Here is a 20,108-nt window from a genome sequence, read left to right as displayed (position 1 = left end):
TCTCCTTTGTCATCATCATCATCATCTTTGTCTTCTAGTTCATTTGTTTGACGTTTGCTTTGTTGTCCTACTGTTTATTTTTGTCTTTAGTTTTTTTTCTTCATCATCATCTTAATTTTATACTTTGTCTTCTGATATTTATTCAGCTTCTATTCAAACGTGGATATTTTTGTAGATTATCTTAGCATTTAAGGGATGATTAATTAAAAAATGACAAATCCTGTCAACATTTACTCACCATCAAGTTCAAAAACTGTACGAATTTCTTTCTGTCTTCTGTGGAACATAAAATCATATATTTTGAAAAATGTTGTCAACCATGCAGTTTTTTTTACCATTTACTTTCATTGTGTGGACATAAAAAATGTCATTGTGCCACTGGCATATTGAGTACTTTTTTTTTTTTTTTTTTTTTTACATCTGTTTTAACTGGTCTTTTGTCTCTTGAATATATTTAACCATATATCCTTTTCACTTTGATGATGGTGCTACACTGTGTTGATTCTCATACACAGCTGACTAAAAAAGCAGGATGCTTGCAACCTGTTTCAGCTAATGTACCCAATTTCAGCAGCCATCTTTGCAGTAAATCTCTCTGAAATATTGTTTCAACATGTCTTCACAGAAAATAACTGCATCATATAATCCAGAAGCTCCACACCAAAAATAATAGCATCAAACAATCCAAAAGCACTGCACCTCACTACTGGGTGTGTATTTCTATCATGCCTTGATTTTCTAGATACAACAATGGCATTATTCCTTATTGTGAAAGAAACAAATGACATTACAGTGTCATCAGTATGTAAACTTACAGGCACACCATGTTGCACATTGCAAACATTTATCAGAATACACATTTTATTGACTTCTCTATTACAGGCTCACTTCTCTCTCACACGAAAGTAATGCTATATGCCAAGTTTGTCGTGATGACTTATGCCCGCAAGCATCAAGTACGCAAAGTGAAATGCAGGAAATGTAGGCTTTAGGACCCAGAATCACAGCTCAAAGGAGGCAGGGCAAGGCTGACTCACTAAATATGTCTGAGGAATGAGAGATAGAGAGAGAGAGAGAGAGAGAGAGAGAGAGAGAGAAAGAGAGAGAGGGTGAGGTAGAAGTGAAGAGAAGAGGGGAAAGAGAGGAGACCAGAGCAGAGGTGATCTTGCCCTCATTAGTGTCAGGACTACAGGATGATTATGGGTTGAGAAGGGAATGATGGAAGCAAACAAAGTTCTTCATTTTGTGCCATCCGGTAAGATCCACATGCACTCTCACACATATACACACACACACACACACACACACACACACATATGCACATCCTCCTGCGCCGTCACGACTGAGAATCTGAGGGTTCCCTGAAATTTGATACGGTGTACTAAACATGTGCAGCAGGGAGGGTGCATGCGTGTCTATGTGTTGTTGTAAGTTTTCTCTCTGTTGAATCCTGCAGGTCTGTGGATTGTTTTTCTCACACACTGCCACCGCCACTGCTGCTGCTGGTGTTTTTTGGGGTGCGTTATTCTGGAATGCAGACGGGCTTTTTCGGGGCTGGTTTTCTGGAATGGGTCGTAAATGCTTTTACGCTGTTAATCTTAGTCGAGTAAACAGGAAAAAAGAAAAAATGACATCACACACTTTCAGATACCCGCACACAAATTGCAAAAGCACGCGCATGCAAATACAAATGAGGGAGAGGGAGACGTGAGAAAAGAAACTGATGCAAAACACTGATCAAAATCAAGTACCTGTAGGGAAGCGCTTGAAACAAAACCTATATGCCTGATCAGGCGGCACTCGTGTGTGTGTGTGCACGTGAAAACGAGCGGGTGTGTGTAGTTGGTAGTCTTCTGGGAGAGTAGGTCTTATTTGTATGCAATGTTGCTGTTCAATTTGTCTCATTGTGAGAAGTCAGTCTAATACCGCATGCAACACACATGCGCTGTCGTACAGCACAAGTGCACCTACATCGCTCTCTTTCTGTATTTCTGTTCACTCAGAGCCTCTGTGTAAACACAGTAGGTAATAGAAGTGGGAACTAACTAAGACACTAAATGTGCTGTGGCCGCCTGAGAACTTTCATATAGGTGACCAATCGCTGCAACAGGATTGAAGTTGCTCGAACGGATGAACGGATGGATGAAAGAATAAAATTAATGAAGGGACTAATGTAATAAGCTGTGTCCTCTGTCTTTGAATGACTGTCTTTCTCTCTAACGAGCATTGTGATTGCTCACCCGCCTCTCCTTACACACACATGAAAGGTGGACATTTTGTCCCCAGATTCCTTTATTTACGATTTCCCATCGTGTTTGCATATTGAGCATCCTATTTGCACTGCAGATGGTGGGATATGAATAGATGTAATTTTCTGGAGGGCCAATTGACTTTGCGTGGCTGTGCGTCCCTTTATTAATCTGTGTATGTGCGTGTACAGTCATCTGCTGGGTCCCAGAGAGGTTGGTAATGCAGTTAGGCATCTCTGACTTTTCTATTCCCCATTTGTCTTCCACCCGTTGTACATTACAGTCTGCAAGGGAAATTAGAATCACACATTCCTCTGTTTATCTCCTCTGTTTACGGTACGCTATAAAATGGCCATATGGGCATCCTCTCTCATACAAAGAGCGGCGTCTGTGGACGCGAGTGGAGCAGACTTCACAGACGTTCATACGATGGAGAGCTTGAACCTCTTCTGATTTACAGGCACGGCCGTAATGTGGATATTTTTAGAGGCCCAAATATGTGTGCAATTTGCCAAATACTGCGTGTTGTTTGCTTGAGCCTAATTAAATGGGCATCTCTTCTGCTAAAAGTCTGATCCCAGATAGACATGCCTCTGCTTCTCCGTAATGGATTAAATATAGCTTGCGGGAAAAGTTACAAACGCTCCATCCTCACTTTCTGTTAGCGAATGTCAGGAACCCCCTCTCGCATCCGCATGCACACACAAACACCCACGCTCAGGCAAACAGATGCACCCCCCCCACCCACCCCTGGAGTAAACCTTAGATTGCTTCAAGATGTCGGAGGATGCCAGTGTTGATGAATTCCGACCTTTGATTGCGATGCTGCCCGTGCACCAGGGGAGAAACCTCACACACATGCCACTTTTCTGATACGCATACGGCAGACAAACACACAGATGCGCATGGTCAGATGTTGTGCCAGTCTGTATGACAAACTGCATAAACTAGATACCATCATGGCCTTCAAATGTCAAATGGTCTTTCTGTTTTTGTTCAGAATTCACATTCCTCATATGATACAGCTGTATCCTTTTTCTGTTCTTTCTTGCTTGTGTTTTGTCTCCGGCTTGGTCTTCTCTTGTGGCGGCAGTACTGTAGATTGTAAAAGGGAACGGTGGCCTGGCTTTACTAGAGGAAGAAGGGAATGTGCAAGCAATTAGCAGGAATCCCCCAGCAGAGCGCCGTTACGAAACCAGAGCAGCTGAGATATGAAGGAAAGGAAAAACTCTATTCCCTTGATGTACTGGACAATAGTGTCCATGCAAACACATTTAAGTTGAGCATTCCCTTGGTGTCGTGTGATTAAAGACGGCTGTCATGTTGAAGCACATCAGTGCTGCGGTCACTGGATCTTGACGTCCACCTTTCCCTCAGTATCCCTGTCCCAAGAAGATGTTTTACAGGAATAAACGGCTTAAGAGATCAAGATCTGATGCCATCTTCATAATATTACCTAGGTTTTCCTGTTACTGTTTGGTGCGATTTACTTTTGCACACACACTGCTCTGCGTATTTTCTCCTACGGCTTAGAGAAAGTGAGATGAAGAGAGGCAGAGAGGGAGCAGCCGGCTCACATACGTCTATATAACATTGTGTGATGTGTGGAGTATGCATAGATCACTATCAGGGTCACCTGGTGATTGCTCCCATCACACAGAGAGAATGAGGTGAGACGGACACATCAGCCTAGCCGCATGCTGCAGAAACATCTATGCCGTATGAAATTCATCTGACAGCAAATGGCTGCAGCTTCAGGATTTCCCTGCAAATGGCCATGAATGATTATTTCAACCGAATATTTGAACAACATTATAACTGCATTAAACCTTTTTCTGTGGCAGAGGTTTAATAAATCTATTATCAGGATGGTATCTTCTCTATTACAATCAGAGGATCCTCAGATGACATGCCAACAGTATGTTCACTGATGCATATTGCACAAATAAAGGGGGGGGGGGGGGGGCAAGATCTGACTGAATATATCTGATATGATTGGCCGGTGCTACGCATGTTCTTTGAACATCTGAATAAAGATATTCAGTGTTTTAACAATGAAATTGAAATCAGTGAGCAAAACTGTATGTCTGACTTATGTCTGTGAAATCAACAGATCAACACTGCTGTGTCCTTGTTTTAATTAATTAAGGTATTCATGCCAGATCACTATGTTTTAAATAAAATATAAAATGTGACCCTGGATCACAAAACATAAGAGACATTTATTTTTAAATTTTTTGTTATTTATACATCAAGCTGAATAAATAAGCTTTCCATTGATGTATGGTTTGTTAGGATGGGACAATTTGTGGCCGAGATACAACTATTAGGAAAATCTGGAATCTGAGGGTGCAAAAAAAAAAAAAAAAAAGGAGAAAATTGCCTTTGAAGTTGTCCAAAATAAGTCCTTAACAATTCATATCATTAATCAAAAATTAAGTTTGGATATATTTACGGTAGGAGATTTACAAAATATCTTCATGGAACATGACCTTTACTTAATATCCTAAATATTTTTGGCATAAGTAAAAAAATATATGTATAATTTTGACCCAAATAATGTTTTGTTGGCTATACAGTAGCTACAAATATACCTGTGTGACTTAAGACAAAACACTAGCTGATTTCTTGTCACTCAGACCTTTTCCTATGTAAGTAGACTCTAGTTCTTAACCAGAATAAGCTCCAGACCAGACTTCATACAGAGAGTCAAAAGTGTCTTCCAGCAGAGGAGAATTGATGTATGCAGATGTTACACTTGCTTGAAGAAACTAATTCAGCTTGGCCTTTCTAAAATCTTTTAATGTGTGTTTATATGTTAAAGATCCGTAACATGCTCATTTGCTTGCAGAAACAGTCATTTTCCCTCATTTAATAATTATAGCATTGAGTTTTTCCCTCTATTACTCCCACAACAGCATGCATATTAATATTTCTCTGCCGCTTCCCATGGTTTATTTGTGGAGAGAATGCATCGTCAACTGTTTGGCTTTTTCTCTCCAGGAATATTCTGTCGAGCAGCCCCATGCACACACAATTCGTTGTCTCTCTTCTTCTCCTCGCCTCATCACACTGTTCCCTTATTCTCAAAGAAGCAGTATGTGTGTATGTATAAGGGGTTGCACAGACTAATTGACTAGTCAACTTCAGTGCTCTTCCATGACACTTTGAACTTGATGTCGACTAGTCGCTAGGGTTGTAAAGGTATGAGATTTTCACGGTATATTAATCGCCTCAGAAAATATCATGGTTTATGGTATCACGGTATACGGTATTAAACAAGTAAAACATCTTTTTTATTTGGTTAAAAAAAATGTTTGACAATTTGTTTATTCAAATTTCATTAATCAAAAACAAGTAAATTTCATCATTGATTAAATATTATTTTAACAACTTGTATTTATCATTAATAATTCATAACAATTAATAAATTCTAGTTTGACTAAATTTTTCTAGATTCTGTACTTTTATGATATAATACAAATATACTACAAATAAACTACGAATTGAACAGCAAAATTCCGTACAAATATCAGAAAGGATGGTAATGAAATTAATGCATAAATCTTAAACAATTAAATTTTTTACAAATGAAATCAAATGAAAATAACTTTTATATTTTTGTGTTTTCATTTTTGTGTTTGTGTTTTTATCAGTTCTATTTAAATAATAATTTGTTCATTGATAAATGCATTTTTAAGTCACTTTTCGCTACCTAGTGGCGAAACAATGCAATCCACACAAACTTTATTTGAAGCGCAGTTACTTTCAAAAGGTGATTTACTCTATTTTGATCACTGACGAAGACATCAGTGTTTATATCTGAACTATAAATTTTACCCCAATATTTTTGTGATAATTTGAATGACTGTACGAACATGCAACTGCTCTCTCTGTGTCAGCGGCAGTGCGAACACAGATTTGAATGATCCAGTAAGACTTTGTCAAAGGTTTAATTGACTCGGGGAATCGTTGTCATATAGAAATGAGATCAAGTGGGTGTCTAAATCGAGATCGTTTAACGATTAATCGTGCAGCTTTACTCCTATAGTACATTATGCTAAGATCGCGCGTGCACAGAATCCTTCAGCGTGGAAATGTTTTGTCAACACTGTTCTGTGATTTCACTGTTCAATAACATAGCTTAGAAACGGAAAAGTTCAAGCACATATTTCTTAACAACTAAATCTCACGAGTAGCCTCACTAGTAGAGAGACGCTGCCAGGTAGAATTAATTCACACACGCAATCGCTCTCACTGATGCATTTATATGAATGTAATATTTACTGTGCTACTTTATCTGTATCTGATTAAAAACAAGCAGAAGTCTGTGAGAAATATAACGACCCAAAGACAAAAGAACTGATAAAAATGAGCTGTTATAGGAGCAATAGCCATGTGGGCAGCGCTGTCATATGCCATAGCTGTGCACAAGGTGTTTGAGTCTCAGCTCCAGACTTACTTGATCATTAATGACGTCATCAGCGATTAGTTGACTTTGGATCGAATTTCATCACATAAAAGTCGACCTTTAAAATTTCAGAAGTCGTTCAGTATGTATGTGTGTCATTATTGGTCTTCAGAAGGAATTCCCTCTCTAAGCAGTTGGAGACTAGAGTGCCAAAGAGCCTGCAGGCATATTAAGTCTCTCTCTTTCCTTCTTGCTCTCTCGTAGAGCAGGGCTTTAAGTGACATTAAAAAGTGGCAGAAAGCACCTTTAATCTGTCTCTCTTTCTGTCTTTCTGTTTAGTAGAGGTGTATACGCTTAAGGACCATCACTCTACACACTGCTAGACAACCAAAATACCATCACAGCCTGCAAGAGGCAGCTTTCTTTCTCTCATACCTTATCTCTCACATAGCCAGTCATACAGTATCTGTGTCAAAGCATGGCCCTTCTCGTACAGGTACCGCCGGATTAAAAGATCTCAAAAAAAATAACAGTGACTAAGCAGCATTTCTAAACCCAAAGCACATGCTATCTGCATTTGTACCTTGTACTCTTATGATATTACAGCTGTAATAGCTTATGTAAATATGCATTCACATGTTTGATGTGCTTTTAAATTTCAAGCCATGTGCCCTGTTTCTTACCTCCAATTTTTTAATGCACATTGTCCATTTGTCAGGGCAGGGATTCATGTTTTTGGTCTGCTAGAACATGGTGCCATATGGCTGGATGTACCAGCCTCACAAACTCAATTTGCTAGATTTATTTATTTTTTTGACTTTATGCAAACTTGCCGAGATATTCCAAGTCCTCTGAAGATGTACGATAACTTTGAGATAAACAGACAGATTTATGATGCATATTTAAATAATATATATATATTTGAATATCTGGTGTGATTTTGCAGTTTCTTATTAGCTAAAATGTTACTTATGTTGACTTAAAATGCTGTTTTAGTAAGTAATAAGGACTCAAATTAATTAAATTCGGCTTGATAAAATATTGCTAAAATTTAATAGATATTTTCATCAAAATACAAAATAGTTGTTACACGTAACATATACTTACTATTGTAATAACAATAATTATGTGTTATGTAACCCTAATCCATACTGTAACCTAACCTATGTACATGTAGTTAATTAATATTACTCAGTATTAAATGTAAAATTACATTGATACCTTAAAATAAAATAAAATAAAAGTCAAATAAAGTCATATTATGTTTACTAACATTTTAATTAATCATTTGATAAAATGCACTTATTTTGTACATAGGCCTTTATGTTTTTTATATTGTGCTTATAGTAAAAAAAAACCTACATGTAATTATGTCATTTACACTGTTGACCTCTTAACCAACCCTTAAACCAAACCATACCGCAAAACCTGTTCCTAAAATTAACCAAAGCCCACCTCAATATCAGCAAAAGAGTTTTTGCAGCACAACATGAACACAATACATATTTTGGGTTACACCTTATTTTAACGTGTCCTTCTTACCGTGTAATTACACCAATGATTAACATCAAATAACAACATGTTCTTACTGTAGGGTTAGGTTTATGCTTTGGTTATGTAAAGTTAATTGCTTGTAACTATGCATAATTTACTGGTATCACTGTAATTAAATTAAAGTGTTACTGTACATACTGTACTTTTTTGATGCAAGTAATTAAAGACAACTAATATGAAGTGTGAGTTTATGAAAAATTCCAGTTAGTGCTGTGCAGTATGATGCATGTAAAAAAGGCACATCAAGATGAGTCATGACATGTTTGATGTCAATAATGAGACACGAAAACCAGAGACTTCTATGTTGTTGTTTTTTGGTCAAATATCCCTTCAAGAAATTACAAAATGTACATTTGAGTTGTGATCATAGATGTTTATTTTGATATGCATGACAGCTGTAATCAGTTCTGAAGAACTAGATGCATCAGGGCTGCAACTTCTGATGCACTTATTATGAGGTTCAGTTTCAAAGAAGAATATCACATTAAGGTTACTGTCTTGAAGGAAGAAGTGAGATCGAGCGGCTGTCTTGTGTGACCTAGCACCTCTGTGATGAGCTTATTTAACTGTGTGTGTGTGTGTGTGTGTGTGTGTGTGTGTTTGTGTGTTTGAGAGCGAGGGAGGACAGCTTTACTACACACTCTCGCTTTCACACCATACAAACTACACAGTCACTTCAGCCGTGCAACAACATGCTTGCTCTTGCACTGTTGTTTCATCTTCGCACACTTTGTCTGTTAATTTGCATTATTCGCCAGAGAGAGTTCGGTCATCTCGACAGTATTTTTCTAGCGTGTCTGGTCTTGTCTAGAAAAAAAAATAAAAAATGAAAGCAAGGAGAGAAGGAAAAAAAGAGAGAGAGAGTGATACTGAGGCATATTTGATGTTTTATGCTCTTTATCTTGAGTACGTAACTGAATACATACACAGGCTGTTTGTGGTTTTGTTGCACACTAACCGCATACATGAGTATTTCTTAACAACCAGACCACCAAGCTTTAAAGAGACACCCCTCTCACTGCTCACTGGCGCAGAGAGCCTGAAATTGCCTGTGTGTGTATGTGTGTAAAGGGAAAGGACTCACTGGTTTCTAAGCTTCAGTCTGTGACTCACACATTAGCTTATCTCTGTAGCTGAACTGAATCTAGTCATGGTATTAAATGCATATGCAAAAAATGATGATCCGTGTGTTTGAGAGTAAAACTACATTGACGTTCAAATATTCATGCGCGCACACACACACACACACACACACACACAAACACACAAAGACCTGTTCTGCCAGCTCTTGCTTCCTGTTTGCCAAGACAGCACTTCCTGTGTTAGTAATGATGATCAGATATTAGGAGCCTGTTCGCTACCCAGCCTGCACCAGGTATTTTCTGTTCGCTTTAGATTTGAGTTATCATTTGTCCATGTTTCCTTGCATTAATGTTATTAGCAGGATTTTTTTTTAATCAAGATTTGTTCCAAAAACAGCTTTCTGTTTAGTCTTTTTGTCCCTCCTCTTATCTCTCATTCTTTCAGCACATTGGCTTTGATCACGTCTCCATGTGAAAAAAATTTTTTTCCTCTGGTTTGCAGGAAATGTGATTATAGAACAGACTATGAAGAAAAAGCAAGAGAGTTTTGCATTTCAAACATGAATGAATAAAACAGTAAAGGTGAATTTATAACAACACGTCTTGACGGATCTGTTTGTGTTTCATGCATCATGCCTGTGTGAGGATTCGAATGCAAACATTAGCTTGTCTGTTTTGGCTTGGTCTGTGTACTTGTGTTGGCCAGTATGCTCAATTATCATATCGTCCTATAGTCAATCATGTGAGATCGCGAAACATGATATTATCCTGCAAATTTATTTAATTATTTACTTCGTTTCATTGTCGGAGAGTGAATCAACTCCAGCGTAAAGCTCATATTAATGAATTTGTATTTAACATAAGTTTAAAAGAAACATTGTAAGTTATTCTAATAATAATGCTTATATTTCCTTAGTCATTCAAACAGTAGCTTTAGAAAACTAGCAAATAACATTTACAGTACTTTCTCAAAGAATATCTTCATTGACTTCAGTGTAGCATGAGTATATGCCCTCTAAAAACACTCCCGTTATAATCAGTGAAGCTATCTACACGGTATAATAAATAAATCTCTTATACTTGCATTGCACTTACATCTGCACTTTATTGTTTTTGTTTATAGAATTCACGAGAGAGCAGAATTCAGTCAGTGATTGTGCACTGAACAACAAAACGCCTGTGTTTCAGACTAATCTAGACACCTCTGATTAACCAATGCATTCATAAAGTCAAGGGAATACTGTGTGATTGTGAACACTGTAAAATCGCCTAAAAAGAAATATTATGAAACAAATAAGCCCTAATATTAATTATATAGTATTACTTGCCTGATGATATTGATAATAATAATGATAATTATAATAATAATAATAATCATCATCATCTATCGTCAAAGGCATCGTCGTTTATACATGATACTATCTTTTGTCAGCACAACCTTACTGCATACCATACCTACAGTAACCTCTAAAAAGGAAGTGTGATGCTTGCCGTCCCTGGACCTGAGTGATTTAATGCTGAAAGTGCCGCAGCACCACTTCCTCTATCAGTCCTGCTCGCTTCCTTTGCATATCGACATGCATCTGTGGTGGAAATAAGCATGCAGTAACATGGCATTAGAGAAATATCTTTAGATCAGACGTTGATCCAGGGGTTGGTAAAGGTTGGTCACACAGTACCCATAGCTGGAGGCAGCAGAGACGAAGTACCCAGTGAAAGGTCAGAGTAGGGGTAAATAGCACAGTGACTGCGTCCCCTCCGGAGGGCCTGTAGGCATGGCTCGGCTTAAGGTGTTTTGTCTGTAGGGACGGTTCTGACAGGAACACACACAGAATACCAATCGGCTGCTGTGTCGTCACTGACTTTGAATGGCAGGGGAGGGAGAGAGACGTTTTTTATCGTCTGCCTCACCAGCTTACTCTTGGCTTCCTAAATTATGTTACAGCAGGAGGACATTTAAAGAATTATGGGTTTGCTGGCTCAAGCCATTTATGCAAATGCTAATGCATGCCTTTGATTAGAGCTGGGTGGGTTGTGAGCATCATGTAATAGCAGTGTGTGAGGTGAAATGCTAAAACCTGCCTGTTTGCTGTTTGCAGTCATCTACTGTGGGAGGGTGACCTTATACTTTGACCTTGGGGCTTTTACTGTGATCATAGACCTCAGTCAGTGTAAACGCTGTATTTGATTTGACACATACACCTATGAGACTGCATAAGATTTTATTTTTTTTTTGTACTGTGGTTAGGTTTGTTTTGTATTGTGATGTACCTGGGCTTTGATTATTCAGAAGCAAAAATAGAACCTTAAACAAAAGTCTTCTGAAAACTCCTGGTTGTAAAAATTAGACTTGAATTAGAGCTTTAGCATGTGTTTTGTAAGTAATCGTACATGAGTTTTTTGTACATTTGAAGGGACACCAATAACTTTCATGTATAAAACCTGTAAAATTTCAAATTGAAGTGACTGCTTTCAGCAAATGTACAAAATATATTTTGCCGTCTTTTATTTGTATTGAAACGCATTCAGATTCACACATAAGCATCAAAATGTGGTTGAGATGTAATTTGTCGGAAATGGCCTCTAAATTTATTTACTGGCATTTTGGCAACAGGTCCTTTTCACACATGGACAATTCTGTTAAATGAATGCAGGGTCATAACCACATAGACATTGCAGGGGACAAGCCCCTCACTACCCACCCCCCTAAAATAATCAGATATGGACAAATGGTCCCCCATCCCATATTTCCAATATCAATCTGCTGCGCTCCATTACGCTCCACTCTCTGTTTTATGTTTCAAATTTAAATTCTCAGGATAGTCTGTCTCTGTAGTCTAGCAGTGTCACAATATTTGAGATGGCAAATCAAATCAAAGGAGGAAGAGTTTACTGTTCACAGAACTCAGACATTAATCGAGTGCAATGATTTAGTTTTAAAGATCAATAAGTGTGAAATAAGTAGCTAGACACTTTAAAATCAAAACTGTTTTGTGAAAGACTCTACCAACAGTAATATCTAATAAAAAAGATGCTACATTTTGTGTTCAAATTTCAGTTTTAAATTGAAAACAGCCAATAACATTTATGCGATGGAATGTATACATTTATATCGCTTTCATTCTTCCATTAGATTAAATAAAAATGACATTTGTACCCTTTGCAACATCAGTTGTTTTTTTCTCCTGGTGTTTAAGGCCTTGAATTAATGGAAAAAGGTGTGTATTTTAAGTCTCCTATTGTTTAATGTGAACATATTGAAAGCATCTAAACTGTAAATCCTTGTAAGACTTAAGTCCTGTGTGGCGCTTATTAGTAAATGATGAAACTAAGTCATATTTAATGCAGGTTTATTTAATTTTACAGTGTAACATCAACATGTTTCGCTCATTTAATAATGTGCATGTGTGTGTGTGTGTGTGTGTGTGTTTGTGGGTTGTCACAATACTAATGAGATCACACTGCCTTGAGACAGTACAACATATTGAACAGACTGCTCTTCTAAAGCTCACAACCTTGTTTTGGTTGGCTTCAAATTACTAATACAAAAGCTGTCAGAATAACCCTCAAGAAATTATTGTATAAAATGATTTAGTTAGAGACATGAGCATGAGGGTGTTAGCTTAGCCATGTCTTTGTTATATACGAACCTTCAGTCTTCAGTGAGGGTTTTTATTGATTTTAAATAAGTGCTAATTTAAGGCACATTATGAGGGTTGTCAAGCATTCAGAGGCTTCTTAAGTTGGACTGGGCAGTCTCAGCTGATTGGAGTTTCATATCAGCTTTATATTTAGACAATCTGTTTCCTGCGCTGACACATTCTGCTTTTTTACATCCTGCAGCATATAACGGCACAGCAGCTTTTTGGGCTGTCACTGAAGAGAAATATGAGACAAACTCTCTGTCAGTTCGTCTGATGTAGTCTGTTCACTGTACAACAGGACGAGACATGTGCAAGTTTGTGTGTGTTGGTGTGAGTGTATTATGTTCATGTTCCAAAATGTGAGTGCTGTGGCACACTTGTCCCAGCCGTACATATGTACTCTCTTTAGACAGGGTTTTTAGCTGGAAAGGGAGGTCCCTGACAATTAAGGGAGTCAGAAAGTGGGAAAAGAGAAACCTCAGTCATGGCTGACTTCACCTCATAAATATCCCCTTAAACGGCACCAAATGACTGTAGGCCACAGGTGTGGGAGAATGTGCGCTGGTTCCATGTGCATGTGTTTATGCCTGAGTGTGAGCATGTTGGAATAAATACATGGGTTTGTGTGTGTGTATCAATTGTGACGGGAGGAGCACAAGACAGACACAGTGGGCGTGGCGTCAAGCCTCAGGGAGGCTTTTATTAACAGAAATCAAATAAAACAGGGGATAAAAGTGGCCAAAGGGGAAGAGTGTCCAAAATAAACAGGGAATCTGGTGTCCTCGTCGTGCTGCGGGGTTCATGTGGGTCGGGCAGTGTTCATGGAGGAAGGGTCCAGGTAAGGGGCAGAGTCCGGCGGCCGAACGCACTCCCCTCTTCGGTCCGGGGCGCGAGGGCCGGCGGCTTCCTCTAGCGGCCGCATCACTCTCGTTGGCCGCGGCACTGGCAGGGGGTGGATGGCCCGGCATCCTGGCCCGACGGCCGTGTAAACGGGTGCGGTTACCATCCGGATCGCGGGTCCGGCAGCTCACGTCTCTGGGGGCGCGGGAGTCCCTCAACGCACCCTTCCTGGACCCACGAGGACACCAGTGTGCATGCACGGGGAAGAGACCGGTCTCCCGAGGAGAGGCGCGTTGGGCTTTTAAACAGCGGCGGTGATGAGGCTCCATTTCCTTCAGGTGTGCCCCATCACACTCCGCCTGCCTTGACTCGTCCAGCGCCCCTCCTCTCACACACCCACTCCAGTCGGGAGCCTGGTGAAGGGCGGCGATTTAGGACGGGGTGCCGGTGACAATCAGGGAGGAGGCAGCTGACTCGTCACATTCCCCCTCCCAAGCGACATCCCCGTCATCAGGGCGCCGCCCACACAGGAGTGCTACCATCCTCAACCAGGCTCCAAACGGTCGGAGTGGGCGGGGATTCTTCTCCGGGCAGTCCTCCCTCTCGCAGCGCACCGGAACAGGGACAGAGAAACCGGGTTTTAGTGACAGCCTCAACCAACCACAGGGTAAAATTACAATAACAGAGAAGTCACTTACCCCTTTTGTGGCTGGGAGGCTTTCCCCGGTTTTCCTCCGTCCCAGTCAGGGTTCTCACGAACATTTGGAAGCGACAGGGAGTGACGTCACCAGATGTTTCCCAACTGCGCTGTCTAGGCTCCGCCTTGCCCGCATTCTCCACCACTGTGGCGAGAGGAGCAAAAGACAGACACAGTGGGCGTGGCGTTAGGCCTTGGAGAGGCTTTTATTAACAGAAATCAAATAAAACAGGGGATAAAAGTGCCCAAAGGGGAAGAGTGTCCAAAATAAACAGGGAATCTGGTGTCCTCGTCGTGCTGCGGGGTTCGTGTGGGTCGGGCAGTGTTCATGGAGGAAGGGTCAAGGTAAGGGGCGGAGTCCGGCGGCTGCACGCGCTCCCCTCTTCGGTCCGGGGCGCGAGGGACGGCGGCTTCCTCTAGCGGCCGCATCACTCTCGATGGCCGCGGCGCTGGTAGGGGATGGACGGCCCGGCATCCTGGCCCGACGGCCGTGTAAACGGGTGCGGTTCCCATCCGGATCGTGGGTCCGGCAGCTCATGTCTCTGGTGGCGCGGGAGTCCCTCAACGCACCCTTCCTGGACCCATGAGGACACCAGTGTGCATGCACGGGGAAGAGACCTTTTAAACCCAAACGGTGATGAGGCTCCATTTCCTTCAGGTGTGCCCCATCACACGCAGCCAGGCCTGACTCGTCCAGCGCCCCTCCTCTCACACACCCACTCCAGTCGGAAGCCTGGTGAAGGCTGGCGATTTAGGACGGGGTGCCGGTGACAATCAGGGAGGAGGCAGCTGACTCGTCACACAATGTAATTGTGCTTTGGAGTGTGTGTGGCTGTTTAGACCATCATAAGGGCATGTGTGTGGCATATTCACATTTGCATTTTCATATTGATTCTTGGGATATGGGACAACTTCAACTGCCATTATTTTTGGAAAGAAATCAGAGATTAACACTGGAATGTTCTGAACACAAATTATTGTCCTTTGACCATAACTCAAAATTTCATATCCATCAAAATATATATTCAATTTAATAACAACAGAGATATAAATATGCATATTGCAATAACAAATTACTACTGTCTCCTGACAGAAGAAGGAGGTTAATTAAAAAAATATTTTTCTTTTAAAAGGAATTTGTCAACACCTAAAACCTTTTAAAAATCTGGCAAAGTCTTTATCCTGAAGGTCCTCTTTAGATATGCTATGAGGACAAAATGTCACACAGACAAGTTTGCTAGTGGGTTAATAAAATAAAATAAATGTAAGTAATTAGGCTCATATTTTCACAGATCACAGCCATAATATGTCAACTCTAAATTGTAAATAAATTGTTTGGGATTTTTAAATAATTTCCAAATTTTTTAATTGATCTTAGTAGCAACCAATCTCAGAAGAAAAAATGCTTCTAGATTTAATATGGTATTCAAATTATGATTTTTTTTTTTTTGTCAAAACTGTAATATTTCCTGTCTTATCAGACAACAGATGAAGCTGAATATCAGTTTGAAACTATCCTGTAGTCTAAATTAATTAATTCAAATGTATTAATTACTTTATTCTTAATTCTTAATTAATATTTCATATAGCAGTTTTACACATTATTTTTTTGTCAATATGTAAAAATGTATTTTGGGAGAAAATAGAGGCCAGAGACAGCACCCGAACGTGTTAATAATTCCTGTATAGATAACCTTTTATTTTTGTAGCCTGTTTTGTCCCAGTAATTAAGGATCAGTGCTTGATCAAACCTGCTTTATTCTCTTACGGTAATCCGAAACACTTACTCATGCTGTGTTATTTAACACACACTCATAGTTATTTGACGTCTTTTGATAATTGTGGTTTTAATTTCTCTTGCAGAGGCTCCCTCCTCAGGGATGGCTAAGAATGGATACTTCTATCAAGAGATGGGTGAGTGAATGTTTGTAGAGCCTCTTTCACACTGAGATTCCAGATAATACACGGGTTATGTGTCCCAGCAATTGTTCCCTGATCATTAGATTTTGGTTCATTCACACTGCCAGTGATTTCCCGGAATATGTGTGAGCGATCATACACAACCTGTAAAGGTCCCTTAATGACACGTGACATCAGGATGGTGAGGAGCTAACTGATCTTTGCTTCATTACAGTTTTACATATTTTTTTGTTGCGAACGTTGATCTGCCTTCAAAACACCTGGTAAAAGAGTTGCATTATAATGTGCGTCATCACTACAACACAGTCTTTACGGCATTGGTTCTGGCTTTTGTTCACACATAACTCGTTTCGGGACTGAACCCGACAATGTTACTAGGTTCCCAACCCGGGCTCGATCCCAGAATCAATCCAGAGATGTGTTTGCATTCAAACAGAAGGCAATCTGGCAATGTTCCGGCAATTTTCCGGGACCAACGTGCAGTGTGAAAGGGGCTTAGGAGTTGGTTTGTGTTTGTTGTTCAACACAGAGCCTAGAGGAGAGCTGTGAAGGTCAAAACACAGGGAGAAGGAAACTCCTTTCTACAGTATTTTTAAAGCATGCCCTCATTTCTGACTTGCAGGAATATTCAAAATGTAATATTTCTGGTTTTTTCATCAGTGTCAAAGAGAGACAAGTTATCTGCCTCAGATTCTGCTGCATTGAAGCCCGATGCAGCAAATCCGAGCAAAAAAACAAAACATAACAAAAAAAAAAGATCTGAAAGGGCCTGAAATGCTGTCTGTAAAATTAAATGTGTAAATTTTGTTTGTGCAAGTAAAGCTTGTGGCATATTCGGATTTCTCAAGTATTCTCTCATTATGCCATTTCAGAAATCACTGTTTATGCCGTCTCTCTCTCTCTCAGTTCAATTCAAGGGGTGGTTGTTTATACGTATGTAATTATAACAAAGTATGGGGGGTATTTTCAATAAATGAGTTAATTTGTTCATGAATAGGCTTTCAGTAAATTAAACACTTATGAATATGATCAACCACGGTGTGCTGAGCTTGAAAGAGCGAGCGAGAAAAGGGGAAAAAAGGGGAGCACCGTCGTCGGGGAGAGGAATATCCTTTCGCCCGCTCACCGTAGGTCCAGGGCAGTAGAGTCAATGAGCACACATGGATTAACAGCCCCTTCTCCTCTCCAGCTTTACATAGAGAATAATAGGGGGAAGGATTAGTGAACAAATGAATAGATGAGGAGAAAGATATGGAACCGATAGCCACTCACATGCCACATTCAACCAGGGAAGCGAGAACAATAACGAGCTGCCATGTGTGTATAAATCACAGCTTCAGCCACACTCTGGCTACACAGTCACATCTGTGGGGTATTAAACACTATGAACACTTTGTATTCAACAGGAAAAAAGAGAGAAATGTATGGATTGTTGAAGCCTTGTAGTGTTTGCTGTCTTATCGGTGCTGAAATATCAGTTCAGAATGGATGGATTAAATGTACAGTGTAGCATATTAATTATGTATATTAAGTGCATCTTTTACATATGAGTTTGTCAGTAATTTATAGGGTCAGCAGAGGACAGTGTAGGTATGTATGTAGATATGAAAAGTTCTGCAATAATAATATCAATTAGTAGAAATTGGATATGTATTTTATTTTATTTCTATGAAGAGTAAATGAATATTGTGCTGTTGTAAATTTATATTGTATATACTGTAAAAGATATCATGTCAAATTTCCAGTAACAAAAATTACGGCTGTGATTGTCAGAAATTCACTGTAAAAATATGATTACAATGTTTCTGGTGGTACTGTATCGCATATTGACAATGTTGGAAAAGTTGCTTTGGAAATGTATTAGGTTACAGATTACAAGTTAACCTATTTAAAATATAGTGAGTAGTTTAACTATTTCACTTACTTTATTAAAGTTATGTTACTGATTTCATTTGATTAATTTTTTGATTACTTTCATAATAACTTTCATTTAAATCATAACTAGAAATAGTTTAGTAACTTTGATACTGTTTTTGAAATCAAACCTTTGCATAGCTCAGTCAGGAAACACTGACATCTAAGAATGCTTTGTAATATGTATATTAATATGTAATATGTAAATATAAATAAACCCTAATAGGAAATAAAACAGATATTGAGTCTGTTACGAATTAACAAAAGTCTCTACTCAAAGAGAACAGAAGAAACATTCATAACAAATAACAGGGATCCAAATAAGATCCCTGGAGTCCCCGCTCTCACTCCCAAAGCTTCAAAACACCAAAGATACTTTAAAGTATAAAGAGTAAATTTATTAAACATAAGGTAGAAAAGAGCATATACATTTCAGGAGGGGGAAAAGCCAAAATAAATAACAAAACAAAGCTAACTATATTAAAGATTCTAACCTAGAATTCAGATAATAAACAAAATATACAAAAGCTTACCTCCCTACTTATCACAAACAAGAGAAAACGAGTAATAAATAAAAAGGCACCCACCTCCCTACTATGCTCCAAATGATTAGGGTTTAAGATAAATATTAAAGTTCCACATAACAGATCAACTTAGAAAAGTAAAGTAATGATTTACAACAGTTGTCTCATTCCACAGTCAGCATGTACACCGTATGTTACAGCATAGACACAAGTCTCTCAATCAAGGAAGCCATGAGAGCGGGGAGCTCCAGGGATCTTATTTGGATCCCTGTTATTTGTTATGAATGTTTCTTCTGTTCTCTTTGAGTAGAGACTTTTGTTAATTCGTAACAAGTCCTATTTTAAAAAAGTAACTGTAATTTAATGAAACATTTTTTCAGTTACATGATTACAGTTACATTTATTTTGTAATAAAATTGTATAACGCTATTATACTGTATGTTTTTATTTTCTCCCCAACACTACATACTGGTGCCTGTATATTTCACAATTTATAATCATATGGGCTAATTCATTAAAGGGTAACTAAACCCCTGGTCAGAGCCTGACTCCACCCACTGGCAATATTTGAAAAATGCTGGGCAGAGCACAGCGGAGTTAGAGGGGATGAACCGAGGGCGGGGCTGAGCGCGTGGGGCGTGAACCTGAGACCCGCAGTGACGGACTGATTGACAGCTGCTGTCAGAGTCGCTAAAATGGAGAGTGACTGTAATGACGCAAGTAGCTTTGCAACAGAGCGTTCATTTGAAGTAGAGGACTTTTCTCCCTCACCTTCACCTGAAGTGGAGGATGTCGAGGTGTCTGTTCATATCAATTCGAGCAACTGGCTCAAACTGCGCTCTTAACTCCCGCACCGCGTCGCTTTTCAGCGCGAGCTGTGTGGAGAAGCCCATTTCCACCTCCATTGCGTTGGAGAAGCAATCCCGCATAAAATGCAGTTTGCACACTCGAGCTCTAGGCGGGAACTCGCGGTCTTCCAGGCCAAGTGCATGCAACCACTGGCGCCTAATTGTAAAGTCTGCTGGTAAACTATGCAGTCCAGCAGTGCTGTCGCAACCAGCATACTACACCTACGTACCATCCTTCCCACTGCACTAAATACAGATAAATCTACGCTAACTTGAAGCTATCCTAACTGATGCAATACTGTGTTACTAACTAACTATGCTTCTAACAATACTAATGTTACACTAACAACTATGCTAATTAACTACATAGGCTACGCAAAATAATCTCAATAACTATAGAATTGCTATGCCAAATAGATGCTATA

General features: G+C 39.5%; 1 protein-coding gene across 6 annotated transcripts in view; it reads left to right on the top strand.

The window, feature by feature from the left end:
- Positions 1 to 20,108, top strand: part of LOC132157169 (solute carrier family 4 member 11-like) — a 91,674-nt gene that overhangs the window by 4,479 nt on the left and 67,087 nt on the right. For 4 of the 6 annotated variants that reach the window (XM_059566384.1, XM_059566386.1, XM_059566387.1 and 1 more), the window contains exon 2: positions 16,341 to 16,391. In XM_059566384.1, the coding sequence (XP_059422367.1) occupies positions 16,341 to 16,391 (51 nt within the window). Of the gene's footprint in view, positions 1 to 1,073; positions 1,256 to 9,530; positions 9,590 to 16,340; positions 16,392 to 20,108 lie in introns of those variants that run through there. The other 2 variants (XM_059566385.1, XM_059566388.1) reach the window with 2 other exon arrangements.

This window comes from Carassius carassius, chromosome 14 (assembly GCF_963082965.1).
Source record: "Carassius carassius chromosome 14, fCarCar2.1, whole genome shotgun sequence".
In the NCBI taxonomy this organism is placed as follows: domain Eukaryota; kingdom Metazoa; phylum Chordata; class Actinopteri; order Cypriniformes; family Cyprinidae; genus Carassius; species Carassius carassius.
The sequence above is the reverse complement of the archived record's forward strand: the minus strand, read 5'-3'. Positions and strand labels throughout refer to the sequence as shown.